Here is a 20,381-nt window from a genome sequence, read left to right as displayed (position 1 = left end):
CTCTCATATACAACACACCCGCTGTCTGTTACGTCTCTCTCTCTCTCATATACAACACACCCGCTGTCTGTTATGTCTCTCTCTCATATACAACACACCCTCTGTCTGTTATGTCTCTCTCTCTCATATACAACACACCCTCTGTCTGTTACGTCTCTCTCTCTCATATACAACACACCCGCTGTCTGTTACGTCTCTCTCTCATATACAACACACCCTCTGTCTGTTACGTCTCTCTCTCTCATATACAACACACCCGCTGTCTGTTACGTCTCTCTCTCTCATATACAACACACCCGCTGTCTGTTACGTCTCTCTCTCTCATATACAACACACCCGCTGTCTGTTACGTCTCTCTCTCTCTCATATACAACACACCCGCTGTCTGTTACGTCTCTCTCTCTCTCATATACAACACACCCTCTGTCTGTTACGTCTCTCTCTCATATACAACACACCCGCTGTCTGTTACGTCTCTCTCTCATATACAACACACCCGCTGTCTGTTACGTCTCTCTCTCTCTCATATACAACACACCCTCTGTCTGTTACGTCTCTCTCTCTCATATACAACACACCCGCTGTCTGTTACGTCTCTCTCTCATATACAACACACCCTCTGTCTGTTACGTCTCTCTCTCTCTCATATACAACACACCCTCTGTCTGTTTAGTCTCTCTCTCTCTCATATACAACACACCCGCTGTCTGTTACGTCTCTCTCTCATACACAACACACCCTCTGTCTGTTACGTCTCTCTCTCATATACAACACACCCGCTGTCTGTTACGTCTCTCTCTCATATACAACACACCCTCTGTCTGTTACGTCTCTCTCTCATATACAACACACCCTCTGTCTGTTACGTCTCTCTCTCATATACAACACACCCTCTGTCTGTTACGTCTCTCTCTCATATACAACACACCCTCTGTCTGTTACGTCTCTCTCTCATATACAACACACCCGCTGTCTGTTACGTCTCACACTCATATACAACACACCCGCTGTCTGTTACGTCTCTCTCTCATATACAACACACCCGCTGTCTGTTACGTCTCTCTCTCTCTCATATACAACACACCCGCTGTCTGTTACGTCTCTCTCTCTCATATACAACACACCCGCTGTCTGTTACGTCTCACACTCATATACAACACACCCGCTGTCTGTTACGTCTCTCTCTCATATACAACACACCCGCTGTCTGTTACGTCTCTCTCTCATATACAACACACCCTCTGTCTGTTACGTCTCTCTCTCTCATATACAACACACCCTCTGTCTGTTACGTCTCTCTCTCTCTTATACAACACACCCTCTGTCTGTTACGTCTCTCTCTCATATACAACACACCCGCTGTCTGTTACGTCTCTCTCTCATATACAACACACCCTCTGTCTGTTACGTCTCTCTCTCTCTCATATACAACACACCCTCTGTCTGTTTAGTCTCTCTCTCTCTCATATACAACACACCCGCTGTCTGTTACGTCTCTCTCTCTCATACACAACACACCCTCTGTCTGTTACGTCTCTCTCTCATATACAACACACCCGCTGTCTGTTACGTCTCTCTCTCATATACAACACACCCTCTGTCTGTTACGTCTCTCTCTCATATACAACACACCCTCTGTCTGTTACGTCTCTCTCTCATATACAACACACCCTCTGTCTGTTACGTCTCTCTCTCATATACAACACACCCGCTGTCTGTTACGTCTCACACTCATATACAACACACCCGCTGTCTGTTACGTCTCTCTCTCTCTATATACAACACACCCGCTGTCTGTTACGTCTCTCTCTCTCTCATATACAACACACCCGCTGTCTGTTACGTCTCACACTCATATACAACACACCCGCTGTCTGTTACGTCTCTCTCTCATATACAACACACCCGCTGTCTGTTACGTCTCTCTCTCTCTCATATACAACACACCCGCTGTCTGTTACGTCTCTCTCTCTCTCATATACAACACACCCGCTGTCTGTTACGTCTCTCTCTCTCTCATATACAACACACCCGCTGTCTGTTACGTCTCTCTCTCTCTCATATACAACACACCCGCTGTCTGTTACGTCTCTCTCTCTCTCATATACAACACAACCGCTGTCTGTTACGTCTCTCTCTCTCTCATATACAACACACCCGCTGTCTGTTATGTCTCTCTCTCTCTCATATACAACACACCCGCTGTCTGTTACGTCTCTCTCTCTCATATACAACACACCCGCTGTCTGTTACGTCTCTCTCTCTCTCATATACAACACACCCGCTGTCTGTTACGTCTCTCTCTCATATACAACACACCCTCTGTCTGTTACGTCTCTCTCTCTCATATACAACACACCCTCTGTCTGTTACGTCTCTCTCTCATATACAACACACCCGCTGTCTGTTACGTCTCTCTCTCATATACAACACACCCTCTGTCTGTTACGTCTCTCTCTCTCATATACAACACACCCGCTGTCTGTTATGTCTCTCTCTCTCTCATATACAACACACCCGCTGTCTGTTACGTCTCTCTCTCTCATATACAACACACCCGCTGTCTGTTACGTCTCTCTCTCTCTCATATACAACACACCCGCTGTCTGTTACGTCTCTCTCTCATATACAACACACCCTCTGTCTGTTACGTCTCTCTCTCTCATATACAACACACCCTCTGTCTGTTACGTCTCTCTCTCTCATATACAACACACCCGCTGTCTGTTACGTCTCTCTCTCATATACAACACACCCTCTGTCTGTTACGTCTCTCTCTCATATACAACACACCCTCTGTCTGTTACGTCTCTCTCTCTCATATACAACACACCCGCTGTCTGTTACGTCTCTCTCTCTCTCATATACAACACACCCGCTGTCTGTTACGTTTCTCTCTCTCTCATATACAACACACCCGCTGTCTGTTACGTCTCTCTCTCTCTCTCTCTCTCTCATATACAACACACCCTCTGTCTGTTACGTCTCTCTCTCTCTCATATACAACACACCCGCTGTCTGTTACGTCTCTCTCTCTCTCATATACAACACACACGCTGTCTGTTCGTCTCTCTCTCTCATATACAACACACCCTCTGTCTGTTACGTCTCTCTCTCTCTCATATACAACACACCCTCTGTCTGTTACGTCTCTCTCTCTCTCATATACAACACACCCTCTGTCTGTTACGTCTCTCTCTCTCTCATATACAACACACCCGCTGTCTGTTACGTCTCTCTCTCTCTCATATATACAACACACCCTCTGTCTGTTTAGTCTCTCTCTCTCTCATATACAACACACCCGCTGTCTGTTACGTCTCTCTCTCTCATATACAACACACCCTCTGTCTGTTACGTCTCTCTCTCTCTCATATACAACACACCCTCTGTCTGTTACGTCTCTCTCTCTCTCATATACAACACACCCTCTGTCTGTTACGTCTCTCTCTCTCATATACAACACACCCTCTGTCTGTTACGTCTCTCTCTCTCATATCCAACACACCCGCTGTCTGTTACGTCTCTCTCTCTCATATACAACACACCCGCTTTCTGTTACGTATCTCTCTCATATACAACACACCCTCTGTCTGTTACGTCTCTCTCTCTCTCATATACAACACACCCTCTGTCTGTTACGTCTCTCTCTCTCTCATATACAACACACCCTCTGTCTGTTACGTCTCTCTCTCTCTCATATACAACACACCCTCTGTCTGTTACGTCTCTCTCTCTCTCATATACAACACACCCTCTGTCTGTTACGTCTCTCTCTCTCTCATATACAACACACCCGCTGTCTGTTACGTCTCTCTCTCTCATATACAACACACCCGCTGTCTGTTACGTCTCTCTCTCTCATATACAACACACCCGCTGTCTGTTACGTCTCTAAAGCGATGTTAACCTCTCTCCCGTGGCAGCTGATCGGGAGGCTGAGGTGTTGTATGAGGTAGTGTTTGATGAAGAGTTTGCTGGGGGACTTACTATCAGGTACAGTCTGTCTGTGTTCAAGTGTTTCAGGCCTTGACTATAAACATATTTTCTTTTAGGTTATGTGTTTTATATGCCAAGTACCTGTGTTTTGTGACTGTGGTCTGTTGCCTGATCTGACTGTTGTTCTGGGTGACTGTAATCTGCCTGACCGTGGTCTGTTGCCTGACCGTGGTGTCTGTTGCCTGACCGTGGTGTCTGTTGCCTGACCGTGGTGTCTGTTGCCTGACCGTGGTGTCTGTTGCCTGACCGTGGTGTCTGTTGCCTGACCGTGGTGTCTGTTGCCTGACCGTGCGGTCTGTTGCCTGACCGTGCGGTCTGTTGCCCGACTAGGTGTGCGTCGGGCCGTGGCTACAGGCTGCCTCCGTGTGCCTTAATCAACTTGAGCCATGGATGCCGCTTTGAGCAGGGTTCCCACAAACTGACCGCCATCGTCAAGCCCCAGCCCGCCGCCGCCTCCCACCACTCACACAACAAGGAACAGCTGTCTGGGCTCAACCACTCACCACGCTCACCCTTCATACCCACACAGGTAGGATCGGAGTAGAGCAAATTACACCTGTACTCATGTCACACACACACACTCACACACACACACACACACACACACTCAAATAAGAATGGGTTAAATCTCTCACTCATTAGACTAAACCAGAATAGATCCTAGTGAATCGCCTCCAACTTTCTCTGTTTCTCACATTTTCCATGCATATCTCCCCCTCTCTGTATGTCTTGATGGAAACAACTTTTCGCCCTCTCACCCTCTCCCTCTCGTCCTCTCCCTCTCTCCATCTCCCTGTCTCCATCTCCCTGTCTCCATCTCCCTGTCTCCATCTCCCTGTCTCCATCTCCCTGTCTCCATCTCCCTGTCTCCATCTCCCTGTCTCCATCTCCCTGTCTCCATCTCCCTGTCTCCATCTCCCTGTCTCCATCTCCCTGTCTCCCTCTCTCCATCTCCCTCTCTCCATCTCTCTCTCTCTCTCCCTCTCTCTCGCCCTCTCCCCATCGCCCACTCTTTCTCTCTCTCCCCCTCTGTCTCTCTCTCCCCCTCTGTCTCTCTCTCCCCCGCTGTCTCTCTCTCCCCCGCTGTCTCTCTCTCCCCCTCTGTCTCTCTCTCCCCCTCTGTCTCTCTCTCCCCCTCTGTCTCTCTCTCCCCCTCTGTCTCTCTCTCCCCCTCTGTCTCCCTCTTTGTCTGTTTCTCTCTGTCTCCCTCTTTGCCTGTTTCTCTCAGCAGCAGAACGGCAGACAAAACAACATTCTCAGGGCAGAAACTCAGGGGAACAAAAATGTGCACCACAATGCCCTCAGCCAGAAACACCAGCCGACGGTAAGTCTGTGTTTGTTCTCTCTGGCTCTCTCTCTCTGTGTTTGTTCTCTCTGGCTCTCTCTCTCTGTGTTTGTTCTCTCTGGCTCTCTCTCTCTGTGTTTGTTCTCTCTGGCTCTCTCTCTCTGTGTTTGTTCTCTCTGGCTCTCTCTCTCTGTGTTTGTTCTCTCTGGCTCTCTCTCTCTGTGTTTGTTCTCTCTGGCTCTCTCTCTCTGTGTTTGTTCTCTCTGGCTCTCTCTCTCTGTGTTTGTTCTCTCTGGCTCTCTCTCTCTGTGTTTGTTCTCTCTGGCTCTCTCTCTCTGTGTTTGTTCTCTCTGGCTCTCTCTCTCTGTGTTTGTTCTCTCTGGCTCTCTCTCTCTGTGTTTGTTCTCTCTGGCTCTCTCTCTCTGTGTTTGTTCTCTCTGGCTCTCTCTCTCTGTGTTTGTTCTCTCTGGCTCTCTCTCTCTGTGTTTGTTCTCTCTGGCTCTCTCTCTCTGTGTTTGTTCTCTCTGGCTCTCTCTCTCTGTGTTTGTTCTCTCTGGCTCTCTCTCTCTGTGTTTGTTCTCTCTGGCTCTCTCTCTCTGTGTTTGTTCTCTCTGGCTCTCTCTCTCTGTGTTTGTTCTCTCTGGCTCTCTCTCTCTGTGTTTGTTCTCTCTCCTCTCTGGCTCTCTCTCTCTGTGTTTGTTCTCTCTGGCTCTCTCTCTCTGTGTTTGTTCTCTCTGGCTCTCTCTCTCTGTGTTTGTTCTCTCTCCTCTCTGGCTCTCTCTCTCTGTGTTTGTTCTCTCTCCTCTCTGGCTCTCTCTCTCTGTGTTTGTTCTCTCTCCTCTCTGGCTCTCTCTCTCTGTGTTTGAGTTTTTCTCTACAATGCCACATTTCTCTGTGGTGGAGTGTGTAACATCAATCTCTCTGTGGGTGCAGGGTAAAGATGAGGAGTTCAGTAATGTGTGGCAGTCTCTGCAGAGTTCTGGAATGCCCCAGAAACCACCAGCCCACTGGCAACAAAACAATGTGAGTCCATTCATAAGTGTGTCTGTACCAGTGTCATTGTGAAGTGTTGCCATACTCACATTGTGAGTGTAGTAGTGTTTATTGTTGTTTTTGTTTGTGTGTGACTAAAGCTATTGTACATCTCTGTGTGTGTCTGTCCCCAGGCGTGTAATTCTGCCTGGGGTCCAGGGTCTCCTGGACAGGAAGGGCAGTTCCAGGGGCAACAGGGCAGGAACCAACCCCATAGTCAACAACAACAACCCCCCAAACCTGTAAGTCACCATTTCATTCTAACGTTTGAACCCTTATGCACCTACATCCCTAACCTTTGAACCCTACACATTCCTAAACATCGAACCACATCTCTTTGGTCCTTACTTTAGCTCCCATCATCACCTCCAGCTGTAGACCAATAGCAGACAGTGACCAGGGTCCTCAGCAGGCAGCTTAGCCAGTGGAGTCAGGACTACAAATGAAATGAAACTAGTCAATAAAATGCACTTTGTGACAGCTGATTTCAGTGTAGTGTTTATTACCGAGGCTGTGTGTCGGGTTTATTAACGGGCTGTGTGTAGGGTTTATTAACGAGGCTGTATGTAGGGTTTATTAACGGGCTGTGTGTAGGGTTTATTACCGAGGCTGTGTGTAGGGTTTATTAACGAGGCTGTGTGTAGGGTTTATTAACGAGGCTGTGTGTAGGGTTTATTAACGAGGCTGTGTGTAGGGTTTATTAACGAGGCTGTATGTAGGGTTTATTAACGAGGCTGTATGTAGGGTTTATTAACGAGGCTGTGTGTAGGGTTTATTAACGAGGCTGTGTGTAGGGTTTATTAACGAGGATGTGTGTAGGGTTTATTAACGAGGATGTGTGTAGGGTTTATTAACGAGGCTGTGTGTAGGGTTTATTACAAGGCTGTGTGTCGGGTTTATTACCGAGGCTGTGTGTCGGGTTTATTACCGAGGCTGTGTGTCGGGTGTATTTACGAGGCTGTGTATGGGGTGTATTTACGAGGCTGTGTGTGGGGTGTATTTACGAGGCTGTGTGTGGGGTGTATTTACGAGGCTGTGTGTGGGGTGTATTTACGAGGCTGTGTGTGGGGTGTATTTACGAGGCTGTGTATGGGGTGTATTTACGAGGCTGTGTGTGGGGTGTATTTACGAGGCTGTGTGTGGGGTGTATTTACGAGGCTGTGTGTGGGGTGTATTTACGAGGCTGTGTGTGGGGTGTATTTACGAGGCTGTGTGTGGGGTGTATTTACGAGGCTGTGTGTGGGGTGTATTTACGAGGCTGTGTGTGGGGTGTATTTACGAGGCTGTGTGTGGGGTGTATTTACGAGGCTGTGTGTGGGGTGTATTTACGAGGCTGTGTGTGGGGTGTATTTACGAGGCTGTGTGTGGGGTGTATTTACGAGCCTGTGTGTGGGGTGTATTTACGAGGCTGTGTGTGGATGAAATAACATTTTGATGTTATCGGGAGATGAAGTGAGAGAGAGAGGGAGTTGAGATTTTTCTTATTTTTTATTGTTGAAAGATGTCAATGTGTGTTCTGTGAAGGGAAATGAGGTGTGTGTGTAAAACTTCATGTTGTTTTATAGGGCCCAGCAGGAAGTATCAGACTGCTGAAGAGAAATGAAGATGTCAACACTCTGTTTCCTGCTCAGAACGCCACAAAGAAGGTACACACACATATATATGTATGTATGTATATGTGTACACACACACACCATCTTACCCACCTGTCTCCAGCAAACAGAGTTTGAGGAGTTGATCGCCAACCTGAAGATCACCAAGGGCAACGAGCCAACGAGCCAATCGGAGGAGCCGCTGTCTCCACAGTCATTCGCTATGGTGGGTACTAGACTTGTACAGTCACTGGTCGGTGTTATACTGTGGTGCACTCAGGGTCCTTATCAAACTCTTCAATTACATTTATCCACTCATTCCTTGTGGTTTGTTGTAGGCTAATTGTGATTGGTTGTTCTCCTGTGTGTAGAAGGGGACTCTGGCCCTGAAGGAGATGCTGAACATTGGCTCTGCCCCTGACTCCACTAGTCTCTCCTCCTCCAACACACAGCAGCAGAACAGGAGAAGACCCACCAAGAAACTGGGTGAGTGGAAATACAGGGTTAACTACATGTTTAGATACAGGTGGAGCTATAATACAAATATTAAACCAGTTTTTCATCATTCCCCTTCTCGTCCTTACACATATTTCCTTTCAACTGTCCTTTCTCCCTCCTTCCACCTCTCCCCATATCACCCTCCCTCCTCTCTTTTCATCCACTCTCTCCTTCTACCCTCATCCTCTCCACCTCCACCCTCTGTCTGTCTCAGCGGCGAGGATGGGAGACTTAGTGTTACCTGTGGCTGCAGCAGCAGTCCCTCCCCTGCAGGCCCACCAGCCCTCCTCCATGTGTCCCAGTGTGGCCTCAGAGCTGGCTAGGATCTGTATAGGTCTGGGCATGGCCCCACCTGACTTCACCTTCATACGCAGCAGACAGGTGAGGCACACACACACACACACGCATGTAGCAGACACACATATAGTAGGCAAGTACACACGGATGTTACATGAGCACACACACATGCAAGAAGCTGGAACACACACACAGTGTTGTCATATTGTGGGCATATCCTTTTGCAACCTCCCTACAGTATCTCTCTGTTTCCCAGCTGTTTCCTGTCTAAGTCCACCTCCATTATGCGTCTTCCTGTCTCTCTCAGGGTTTGATGGTGTGCCAGGTGAAGCTCTCCAGTGGTCTGCTTGTCCACGGTCCTCAGAGTCACTCTGAGAACGAAGCCAAAGAGAAGGCAGCTCTCTTCGCCCTGCAGCGCCTTGTGAGTGTGGTGTGTGTCCCTACTGTACTTCTGCACGATCTGTGTGTGCACGTGCATGCCAAACTGTCTGTTTATTATTTTATTGTGTGTATTTTACTAATGTCTCCTATACTTCAGTGTTTTAACCTCTCTCTCCGTCTCCTGTAGAATTCGGTGGGATCTGGGTTCCCCATGCCTCCGCCTCTGTTCTCCGGGGTCGGCCAGATAAGAGGACCGCCCATGGGACCCATGCCTAACGTATTCGGCCAATCAGGTGAGACCTGCCGTCATGTGTGGCGTCTATATTCATACTAAAGTAGACTGTATCAGTACGACCTCTCTGGGTGTAGTTCTTCTGAATACTGGATGTGAACCCGTTCTCCCTCCAGGTGGTCTGTTAATCCCTCCTCAGGGGTATGGTCCTCTCCACTGGGGCATGCCCCTCCCGCCCCACCAGGGACAGCCCTTCTACGGGGGCACCTTCCCTGGCGCCCGGCCCCAGGCACCCTCCGTCCCCATCGGCTCACACAACCAGTTTGTCCCCCTGCAGGTAGGAGCTCCAGAACCTGTTTTCTATGGGTCACACCAGAACCTGTTTCTACGGTTCACACCAGAACCTGTTTCTACGGTTCACACCAGAACCTGTTTCTACGGTTCACACCAGAACCTGTTTCTACGGGTCACACCAGAACCTGTTTCTACGGTTCACACCAGAACCTGTTTCTACGGTTCACACCAGAACCTGTTTCTATGGTTCACATTAAATATGGTTCAGCTCAACCCAGTTTTTGATTATTAACTGTGTGTGTGTTCCCACACAATCCTAACCTCTATATTCTGACCTCTGTCAGGTGACTAAGAAGCGCGTGTCATCAGGCAAGAAGCCACAAGAGTTCTACAATGCGGCTCACATGGCGAGGAACCAAGCCCCAAGTAACAAAGCCCAGTCTGACTCCCAACCGTCCCTATCCCCGGCCCCCTCGGCACCCCCTGCAGCCCCCATCACACCCCCAAAGACCACCCAGGACCCCCCTGAGATGGCTGGGACCCCCTCCACGCCACAGACACCACGCCAGAACCCAGGCCATGGCCACACCCCCAGCTCTGCCTCCAAGAGGAAACACAGGAAACTGGCGGTCAACTTCGAAGTGGCCAAAGTCCAAGAATGATCCGCTTCCTCCTCTGCTTGGGTGTTGGTTTTTAAGATGGTATTATCATGGTCCTGGTCTCAAATGGAACCCTGTGTGCTGCCCTACTTTTGACCAGAGCCCTATGTAGTTCCCCTATGGGGCTGTACTCAAAAGTAGTGCATTAGATGAGGAATATGGTGTCATTGGGCTTCCATTTGAGATGCAGCCACAGTAACGACCAGGGGGGAGGAAGAAGGAGGGCCCCCCACCCAAGGCAATAAGGACTGATAAGTCACAATGACGTTTGCATCATGTTTGTAAGATGGGTCACTGTTGTCCCCAGTCTCTCCACACGCTGTGGTATGTGGTGTCCTAGTTGGTCCGTTTATGATTGGAGCTTGGAATCAAGGGGTTAATCTCTTTTAATTATTTTCCCTCTGTTTGTATTCTCCATCTTAAGCCAAATGTTAGGCTCTTTTATTAAGGTCATTAGATTTTTGTCACAATTATGTATTTTAAGGTCTATTTTATGGTTTCTAATCGCTGACACAACAAATAACAGTTCGACATTCTGACTTGTGTCAAGCAAAATTTAGGATCACAAATGTATTCGGACACGCATAAAGACAACACAAACACATCACTATGACAAAATGATTGACATTTCTTCTCTACATTGTAACACAAAAACACCAAATTTCTTCCCTCCATTAAGACTTGGCTCAGTCAGCTAACCGGTCCTGGTAATGTCCCAAAGCAGACCATTTTCATTTGATTTCAAACTGATTTGCTGCTGTTAGTTTGTTTTTAAAATATTTTTGCCCTCCACATTTCAATCTATGGATTTTATGCCTAGGCACCCTTTTGAAGATTTATTTGTAAACTATAAATGTTTTGTTGTTGCAGAGAGTACCAAGGCTGAATCATTACCTTGTAACCCACATGTACAGCTGCTTGAGTTTTACGAGCATGTTTTTGGGGCTCTCCCCACCACTTTAAACAGTGAGCCGATCTACTGAGTTCTGTCTCTCCGTGGGTTTTTAAACATCTGTACCGAAGCACACCTGTTGTACGTCATATTGTTTTCTTTCAGAATGAATTTGAGAGCTTGTATAAGAAAACCCCTCAAATACACCCCCCCATCTTAAAGTAAGTTATGGAAATGGGACTTGCTCTTTTCATGCTGGGACGTGCTGTACATATCCATTGAATAAAGAAATCTTTTGTTACCATGGCGTCGATAAATGTGTGTTTGTCAGTTTATTTTGTCATGGGTTTGAGTGGTAAAGGCATGCGTAACTCATGTGTACAGTAGGCCTGTATGTCTGTGTGAACATTGTAAGACGGCTACATTAAATAACCTGTATGTATACGTTTATGACGGTTTTTACAAACCACTCATGTCTTGCAGGAATTGATTTACATGTGACGTCGTACCAGTACATACAGTGAGGGGGAAAAGTATTTGATCCCCTGCTGATTTTGGACGTTTGCCCACTTAGAAAGGATCAGTCTATAATTTTAATGGTAGGTTTCTTTGAACAGTGAGAGACAGAATAACAACAAAGAAATCCAGAAAAACGCATGTCCAATTTTTTTAGCATTTTAGTGAGGGAAATAAGTATTTGACCCCTCTGCAAAATATGACTTAGTACTTGGTGGCAAAACCCTACTTGGCAATCACAGAGGTCAGACGTTTCTTGTAGTTGGCCACCAGGTTTGCACATACCTCAGGGGGATCTTCTCCAAGTCATTAAGGTTTCGAGGCTGACGTTTGGCAACTCGAACCTTCAGCTCCCTCCACAGATTTTCTATGGGATTAAGGTCTGGAGACTGGCTAGGCCACTCCAGGACCTTAATGTGCTTCTTCTTGAGCCACTCCTTTGTTGCCTTGGCTGTGTGTTTTGGGTCATTGTCATGCTGGAATACCCAGCCACGACCCATTTTCAATGCCCTGGCTGAGGGAAGGAGGTTTTCACCCAAGATTTGACGGTACATGGCCCCGTCCATCGTCACTTTGATGTGGTGAAGTTGTCCTGCCCCCTTAGCAGAAAAACACCCCCAAAGAATAATGTTTCCACCTCCATGTTTGACGGTGGAGATGGTGTTCTTGGGGTCATAGGCAGCATTCCTCCTCCTCCAAACACAGCGAGTTGAGTTGATGTCAAAGAGCTCCATTTTGGTCTCATCTGACCACAACACTTTCACCAGTTGTCCTCTGAGTCATTCAGATATTCATTGGCAGACTTCAGACGGGCATGTATATGTATTCTTGAGCAGGGGGACCTTGTGGGTGCTGCAGGATTTCAGTCCTTCACGGCGTAGTGTGTTACCAATTGTTTTCTTGGTGACTATGGTCCCAGCTGCCTTGAGATCATTGACAAGATCCTCCCGTGTAGTTCTGGGCTGAATCCTCACCGTTCTCATGATCATTGCAACGAGGGATATTGACAATTCTTTTGTGTTTCTTCCATTTGTGAATAATCGCACCAAATGTTGTCACCTTCTCACCAAGCTGCTTGGCGATGGTCTTGTAGCCCATTCCAGCCATGTGTAGGTCTACAATCTTGTCCCTGACGTCCTTGGAGAGCTCTTTGGTCTTGGCCATGGTGGAGAGTTTGGAATCTGATTGATTGCTTCTGTAGACAGGTGTCTTTTTTTTACAGGTAACAAGCTGTGGTTAGGAGCACTCCCTTTAAGAGTGTGCTCCTAATCTCAGCTCGTTACCTGTATAAAAGACACCTGGGAGCCAGAAATCTTTCTGATTGAGAGGGGGTCAAATACTTAATTCCCTCATTAAAATGCAAATCAATTTATAACATTTTTGACATGTGTTTTTCTGGATATTTTTGTTGTTATTCTGTCTCTCACTGTTCAAATAAACCTACCATTAAAATTATACACTGATCCTTTCTTTGTCAGTGGGCAAACGTACAAAATCAGCAGGGGATCAAATACTTTTTCCCCCCACTGTAAGTATAGATAGTTCCCGCTCATGGCTAATGCAATTCGGTTACATGTTCTTTCTATTGGCCACCAGTGGGCAGTGCATGGCTACTGATGTCTTCCTCATGCAGAGTTCAGGCCAGTCTATGGCAGGGGTAGCCAACCCTCCTGGAAATCTAACTGGGTGTGCAGACCTTCGCTCCAACCCTGCTGAATGCACAGCATCATCCTACTTAATCAGCTGCTCATCAAGAGCTTCATCAGGTATGTTAAAATAGGGTTGGACTTAAAGCCTGCATAGTCTGTTGGGACATGACTATGGCATAGTACATTCATTTATAGGCACAGGTCAGACAGAACAATTTATATATTTATTTAGAGTAACTTGTTAAAGATGGCTGTAATAGAATCCCAAGCCAGCCTCCCACCCACAACACACTATTTTCTGCTAAACAACATACTAATAGAACACAGTCTGAATACTTAACGCTATTGGCCCATTTCTCTAAATAGCAAATTACAATCTCTATGCCCATTTTGATACTGATCCAAAAAAATACTAAAGGTAATCTCTAATATTGTCCGATATATTGATGAATTGGTCTGATATAGGGACAGTATTGCATTTGTCCAGGACACAACACGGTGTGTAATAAGGACCAGTGGTGGTTGGTGTCATTTAATATCAGGGAGGATGATAATACTTTTCTATTACAGTATATTGGATGACTCATTCATATTCCATTTACCCAGCTCAATGCAACACCGATAGGTTTAGGCTACTAAACCGAACACAAATATAAACACAATATATAAAGTGTTGGTCCCATGTTTTTTCCAGAGAATTGAATGTTCATTTATCTACCATAAGCCGCCTCCAATGTCATTTTAGAAAATTTGGAAGTGCATCCGATCGGCCACACATACACATACCATAATGTGTCGTGTCGTGTGGGTGAGCGGTTTGCTGAAGTCAACATTGTGAACAGTGGGTTATGGTATGGACAGGTATAAGCTACGACAATGAACACATATTCATAGAGTCACCAAAGTGCAAACATTTAGTACGCATGGAAAGGGTACACCCTCATGGTCATTGTTAAGCAATGTATTTCCTTCTCCATCCACATTACCTTATATGCATCCTCCACATGCGCCGTTTAGCTAGCTCATCATTTACAGTTGGAAAACTTTCTTCTGTCTGTGTCTTATTTTAAAAAACAAATTCCATAACTTGGAAGTCCTGATTGCTAGGTCATTTTAAGATGTCAGGCTTGAAATTCCGTTCAGTCATTTTTACACAGTGACTCACTACCAAAACCAGACGCAACTGGTTTCAAGTGGCCAAGAGACATCATGTGATCTACTACTACTATCTAGTGGACGAACTGGGAATAAGACAGAGGATGTACAGTGTGTACATCAGTGGATAGGTAGAGACTTCAGCTTTCTCCTCATATGTATATCATTCATGTAAGACGGAAAATTAAGGTATGGCACGTTGCACAAGCCCTGCACTTTTAAGATGTCTGTGTTACAATGGGAATTTGCGCATGTTTAGAGTGCCACCATTAGGTAGAAGATCTGGTCTGCTGTATCTCGGGTTCTGTAGTAGTCACATTGTTTCTGACACCTTTATCTGAATTCCACAGTTCTTAGATTTCTAACAGTACAATTTACTTTATGAGGGTAGTATACACTATTATGCCTAGTTTAGAAAAGGCTACAGAGGGGTCAGAGTTTAACAGCTTAAGAAATGTTTTCAACAGAATCGGCAGAATGAATACAAATCAAATCAAATTTTATTGGTCACATACACATGATTAGCAGATGTTAATGCGAGTGTAGCGAATTCCGACAGTGCAGTAATATCTAACATGTAATCTAACAATTCCCCAACTACCTAATACACAAATCTAAAGGGATGGAATAAGAATATGTACATATAGATATATGGATGAGCGATGGCTGAGCAGCTTAGGCAAGATGCAATAGATGGTATAAGATACAATATATACATATGAGTAATTTAAGATATGTGAACATTATTAAAATGGCATTGTTTAAAGCGAATAGTGATCCAATTATTAAAGTGGCCAATGATTTGAGTCTTTATGTTGGCAGCAGCCTTTCTGAGTTAGTGATTGCTGTTTAGCAGTCTGATGGCATTGAGATAGAAGCTGTTCTTCAGTCTCTTGGTCCCAGCTTTGATGCACCTGTACTGACCTCTTCTTCTGGATGATAGCAGGGTGAACAGGCAGTGGCTCGGGTGGTTGTTGTCCTTGATGATCTTTTTGGCCTTCCTGTGACATCGGGTGCTGTAGGTGTCATGGAGGGCAGGTAGTTTGCCCCCGGTGATGCGTTGTGCAGGCCGCACCACCCTCTGGAGAGCCTTGTGGTTATGGGCGGTGCAGTTGCCATACCAGGTTGTGATAAAGCCCGACAGGATGCTCTCAATTGTGCATCTGTAAAAGTTTTCAGGGTTTTGGGTGACAAGCCAAATTTCCATAGCCTTCTGAGGTTGAAGAGGCGCTCTTGCGCCTTCTTCACCACACTGTCTGTGTGGGTGGACCATTTCAGTTTGTCTGAGATGTGTATGCCGAGGAACTTAAAACTTTCCACCTTCTCCACTGCTGTCCCTTTGATGTGGATAGGGAGGTGCACCCTCTGCTGTTTCCTGAAGTCCATGATCATCTCCTTTGTTCTGTTGACCTTGACTGAGAGGTTGTTTTCCTGACACCACACTCCCAGAGCCCTCACCTTCTCCCTGTATGCTGTCTTGTTGTTGTTTGTGATCAAGCCCACTACTGTTGTGTCATCGGCAAACTTGATGATTGAGTTGGAGGCGTGCATGGCCACGCAGTCATGGGTGAACAGGAGGGGGCTGAGCATGCACCCTTGTGAAGGTGTACAGGAGGGGGCTGAGCATGCACCCTTGTGAAGGTGTACAGGAGAGGGCTGAGCATGCACCCTTGTGGGGCCCCAGTGTTGAGGATCAGCAGAATGAAGATGTTGTTTCCTACCTTCACCACCTGCGGGGCAGCCTGTCAGAAAGTCCAGGACCCAAATGCACAGGCCGGGGTTGAGACCCAGGGCCTCCAGCTTGATGATGAGCTTGGAGGGTACTGTGGTGTTGAATGCTGAGCTGTAGTCGATGAACAGCATTCTTACATAGGTATTCCTCTTGTCCAGATGGGATAGGGTAGTGTGCAGTGTGATGGCGATTGCATTGTCTGTGGACCTGTTGGGGCGGTATGCAAACCGAAGTGGGTCTTGGGTGGCCGATAAGGTGGAGGTGATATGATCCATGACTTGTCACTCAAAGCACTTCATGATGACAGAAGTGAGTGCTACGTGGCGATAGTCATTTAGTTCAGTTATCTTTGCCTTCTTGGGTACAGGAACACTGGTGGCCGTCTTGAAGCATGTGGGAACAGCAGACTGGGATAGGGAGCGATTGAATATGTCTGTAAACGCACCAGCCAGCTGCTTTGCGCATGCTCGGAGCACGCAGCAACGGACACCCTTGATCACTCGCAAACACAGTTCACTTTCATAGCAGCCACATACAAACAGCATGATCCCTTTGCTCGTTGTATAATTTCTTCTCGCATCTACGCGCTCTCCTCCTCTCACCTTTTCCCTTCGCAATTACTCAACACATTTGATGCACTGCAGTGCTAGCTAACTGTAGCTTATGCTTTCAGTACTAGATTCATTCTCTGATTCTTTGATTGGGTGGACAACATGTCAGTTCATGCTGCAAGAGCTCTGATTGGTTGGAGGACATCCTTCGGAAGTTGTCATAATTACTGTGTAAGTCTATGGAAGGGGGTGAGAACCATGAGCCTCCAAGGTATTGTATTGAAGTCAATGTACCCAGAGGAGGACAGAAGCTAGCTGTCTGTAGAACTATTTGGTGACTTTTGAATATTGAGTATAGTTTAATCAAAAAGGATAACTTTCTAATGTTTCACTCTTTTTATTTTTATGAAATTCACTTAGGAGGATGGTCCTCCCCTTCCTCCTCTGAGGTGCCTCCACTGGTAGAGACACTGAATTTAAAAGTATTTTTCTTCCCTGAAATTACCATAACTTCTAGTTTACAGTACCAAAACATCTTCGTAGGAATATTTTTATCTTCAAGATAAAGCTGAAATTGTTACTTCCAGTCAACACATTCTCAAGGACTTCTTACAGAATTAGGACTCAGTTGTCTTGTTCTCCCAATCCATCAGGCAATTTAGGTTGAAATAAAAACACAGGGAATCCAAAAGTGAGTGATTACTGCACAAAAATGCAGGTTTGACTTTATTTTTTTCAAACACATTAGAAACTAAAAATAAGAACACAATTCTTCACATTGTTGTTGCCTGGAGACGTTTTTCTGCCAAAGAGAAAGGAACCCAGATGGAACAGAGAAGACAGCCACCATCAACGCTATTAAACATAAGGACTTTAAAAAAACACCTACTGTTATTGTTTCATAAATAGGCGCAGCATGATGAACAGACTTGGTGGAGAGAGAGAGAGATGGGAGTGATCAGAAGAGTGACGACGAGCCAGATGTCAGGGTTATATATATTGCCACTCTACCAATCTGTCTCTACCATTCTCATTCTGACGCTTTCTACTGATAAAGAAAAACAACCTCAGACAGGAGTGGGATGACAATCCATATAATCAATATGCCCAGAAGTCGTACCAAAAAAGATGTTTTCCTTGTACCAAATATAACTTTTTATTTGTCTAATTTCACAAAACTCATATTTTGTGATATTTTCCAGGTAAAGGGCAGCCAAAGTTTACGACTTTATTTCAGAGAATGGAAACTACTGATTTAGCAAGTTTTATCTTACAAATATCATGATATTGAAAATGTTTACGCCCCAATAAAATCCAAACAACTATAACGGCCTTTTAATCAATTTCCCTTCTTTGATAGTTAAATTAAAACCAGTGTGATCCAATTCACAATCACACTGCACTTGAAAAAAGCTTTTGTTGTTATACCCTAGGAGCAAGAGTAACACAAAATTCTATGTACAGCTTGAGGTGATGTCTATACTAACCAGCCTCGGCATAGTCCACAGAGGATCCTATGAACATCATCATCAGTTTAGAAAGAGCAACACAACACTGCTCAAAGACACACAACAGTCTCTAAGGCAGTCCAGTAGCAGAGAGAGAGAGCGAGAGATTAAGAGAAAGAGGAAAGAGGTATAGAAATATAATAGGTGTTCTTTATTTATTTTTTCAAATGATAAAGATGATCTTGTTTTTCCTTTCAAAATAAAAGTCAGTTTGGGGTTTTGGTTTACATCTTGCTATGTGTGGAAAAAAAGACCCAAGAGCCCCTAAGTGCTAAATTAACTTCTGGGATTTGAACAATGGTCTTAACATAACGCTTTTATGTCACCAGCTTGTCTTCCTCAAAACACAACCCAGTGACATATCAGTAACGATCTAATGAAACGTCAGTAGAGAGGACAGTACTGCCTATTCTTTCACATCTCTGAACACATTTATTTGTGCCTTTATGGGCATACATTGCAAAGTCCAAAAACATTAACTTGACATATGTATGTAATATCAGGTGAGGGTAGAGTGTGGGTCACAAAGAATCCAAAACTCACTCATGACATCAGTATGATTATTTTCAAAGTAGATCACAAAGAACCAAAACATATCAAAATATCGATGTTTGGGAAAATGTGCTTCTGCCTTTCTTGTTTGAGTGACGGTCAGATGGTTTGGCCAGAGTGGGGGGTGGTGGTCAAGGAGTTTCTTCTGGGGTTGAGGGCAATGCCTTGGTCCAGTGAACGCAGAGTGGGACCGAATGTGGACCGGGTCAGGTTGCAGTCTGTTCCGGGGATGGTTTTATGGAGGTTAGAGGTCAGATCAGGTCAGGAACAGAGGCTTGTCTCTCTGAAGAGCTCTGAAAGAAGACGAGATGGAGGAACCATGAGGAATAATAATCAATCAATCAATAATAATCAATGTCTCTTAACATGTGTTGAGACCCTTGCATTTGTGTTGTGAAATACAATTAAAATAGAGTTTGATTGATTGATTGCAACTTGGGTTCAGACTGGAAGAGTAAAACAAAATCACCTACTCCTGGAATACAAAGCTTGCTCAATGGAGAATCTCCATTCAAAGTACTTCTTAGTTCATAATTGGACCTCATCTATTTCTGGGAAACATGCCCTAAAGGTCATACAGAGTATAAACCCCGTTCATACTCTCATATCTGCTGTGTTTCTCTATTGTCATACAATATAATAATGATGAGTATTCTGAGTGTGTGTGTGAATAGAATAATGGGTGTGTGTAGAGCTGTGGTGGTCATGAAATTTTGTCAGCCAGTAACTGTCATGCAAATATTTGCCCGTGTGAATTCCTACCCGTTGCCACAGTATTCGCTGGTCCAGTCGAGGTGCTGGCTGGGCCCATTCCGACACACCTGTCTGTAGTCCATGGATGGGGATAGTCCCTGCCCACCGGACGAGTTGATCATGTTCTGGAATTCTGATTGGAGAGGGAATCCCTGGAAAAGAGAAGTCTAGCATTAGAGTCCATGTTTTCCAGTGTTATCCGTGTTATTCTACTCGGAGATACATTAAATTGCTAGAGTGGCCTAGGTCATAGATTCTGGAATGTGCCGATAATGGCAGCCATCTTGTTCATGGATACATTTCAATTCACTCTAATTGGAATGAATGGCAGAAGTGGCACAGGAGTTGCATCCAAACTTGGGAGCATGTATTGCACTGCCAAAGTGCATCTTAGTAGCATGTACAGTACATACGTTCTTTCCATGACATTAACTGACCAGGTGAATCCAGGTGAAAGCTATGATCCCTTATTGATGTCACTTGTTAAATCCACTTCAATCAGTGTAGATGAAGGGGAGGAGACAGATTAAAGAAGGATTTTTAAGACTTGAGACAACTGAGACATGGATTGTGTATGTGTGTCATTTAGAGAGTGATTGGGCAAGACAAAAGATTTACGTGACTTTGAATGGGGTATGGTAGTAGGTGCCAGGCGCCCCAGTTTGAGTGTGTCAAGAACTGCAATGCTGATGGGTTTTTCAGCTCAACAGTTTCCTGTGTGTATCAAGAATGTATCAAGAATGGTCCACCACCCAAAGGACATCCAGCCAACTTGGCACAATTGTGGGAAGCATTGGAGTTCCC

General features: G+C 45.5%; 2 protein-coding genes across 6 annotated transcripts in view; one reads left to right on the top strand and one right to left on the bottom strand.

The window, feature by feature from the left end:
• LOC106599575 (5'-3' exoribonuclease 1) overlaps nt 1-11,478 on the top strand; it is a 37,947-nt gene extending 26,469 nt beyond the window's left edge. Inside the window, exons 29-41 of one of the 3 annotated variants that reach the window (XM_014190865.2) lie at nt 3,927-3,996; nt 4,330-4,528; nt 5,231-5,323; nt 6,218-6,307; nt 6,451-6,558; nt 7,882-7,962; nt 8,033-8,134; nt 8,280-8,394; nt 8,621-8,787; nt 9,011-9,133; nt 9,272-9,377; nt 9,493-9,653; nt 9,955-11,478. In XM_014190865.2, coding sequence (XP_014046340.1) covers nt 3,927-3,996; nt 4,330-4,528; nt 5,231-5,323; nt 6,218-6,307; nt 6,451-6,558; nt 7,882-7,962; nt 8,033-8,134; nt 8,280-8,394; nt 8,621-8,787; nt 9,011-9,133; nt 9,272-9,377; nt 9,493-9,653; nt 9,955-10,272 — 1,733 coding nt within the window. In that variant the 3' untranslated portion in view covers nt 10,273-11,478. Of the gene's footprint in view, nt 1-3,926; nt 3,997-4,329; nt 4,529-5,227; nt 5,324-6,217; nt 6,308-6,450; nt 6,559-7,881; nt 7,963-8,032; nt 8,135-8,279; nt 8,395-8,620; nt 8,788-9,010; nt 9,134-9,271; nt 9,378-9,492; nt 9,654-9,954 lie in introns of all 3 variants that reach the window. The other 2 variants (XM_014190866.2, XM_014190864.2) reach the window with 2 other exon arrangements.
• A 5,978-nt stretch (nt 11,479-17,456) lies between these two features.
• Nucleotides 17,457-20,381, bottom strand: part of LOC106599578 (thymocyte selection-associated high mobility group box protein TOX) — an 80,841-nt gene continuing 77,916 nt past the window's right edge. For all 3 annotated transcript variants that reach the window (XM_014190867.1, XM_014190869.1, XM_014190870.1), the window contains exons 9-10: nt 19,587-19,729; nt 17,457-19,117 (exon numbers count right to left, since the gene is read on the bottom strand). In XM_014190867.1, coding sequence (XP_014046342.1) covers nt 19,081-19,117; nt 19,587-19,729 — 180 coding nt within the window. In that variant the 3' untranslated portion in view covers nt 17,457-19,080. The remainder of the gene's footprint in view (nt 19,118-19,586; nt 19,730-20,381) is intronic.

Source organism: Salmo salar, chromosome ssa03 (assembly GCF_905237065.1).
Source record: "Salmo salar chromosome ssa03, Ssal_v3.1, whole genome shotgun sequence".
Classification (NCBI taxonomy): Eukaryota; Metazoa; Chordata; class Actinopteri; order Salmoniformes; family Salmonidae; genus Salmo; species Salmo salar.
This window is presented reverse-complemented; position numbering and strand designations above follow the sequence as displayed.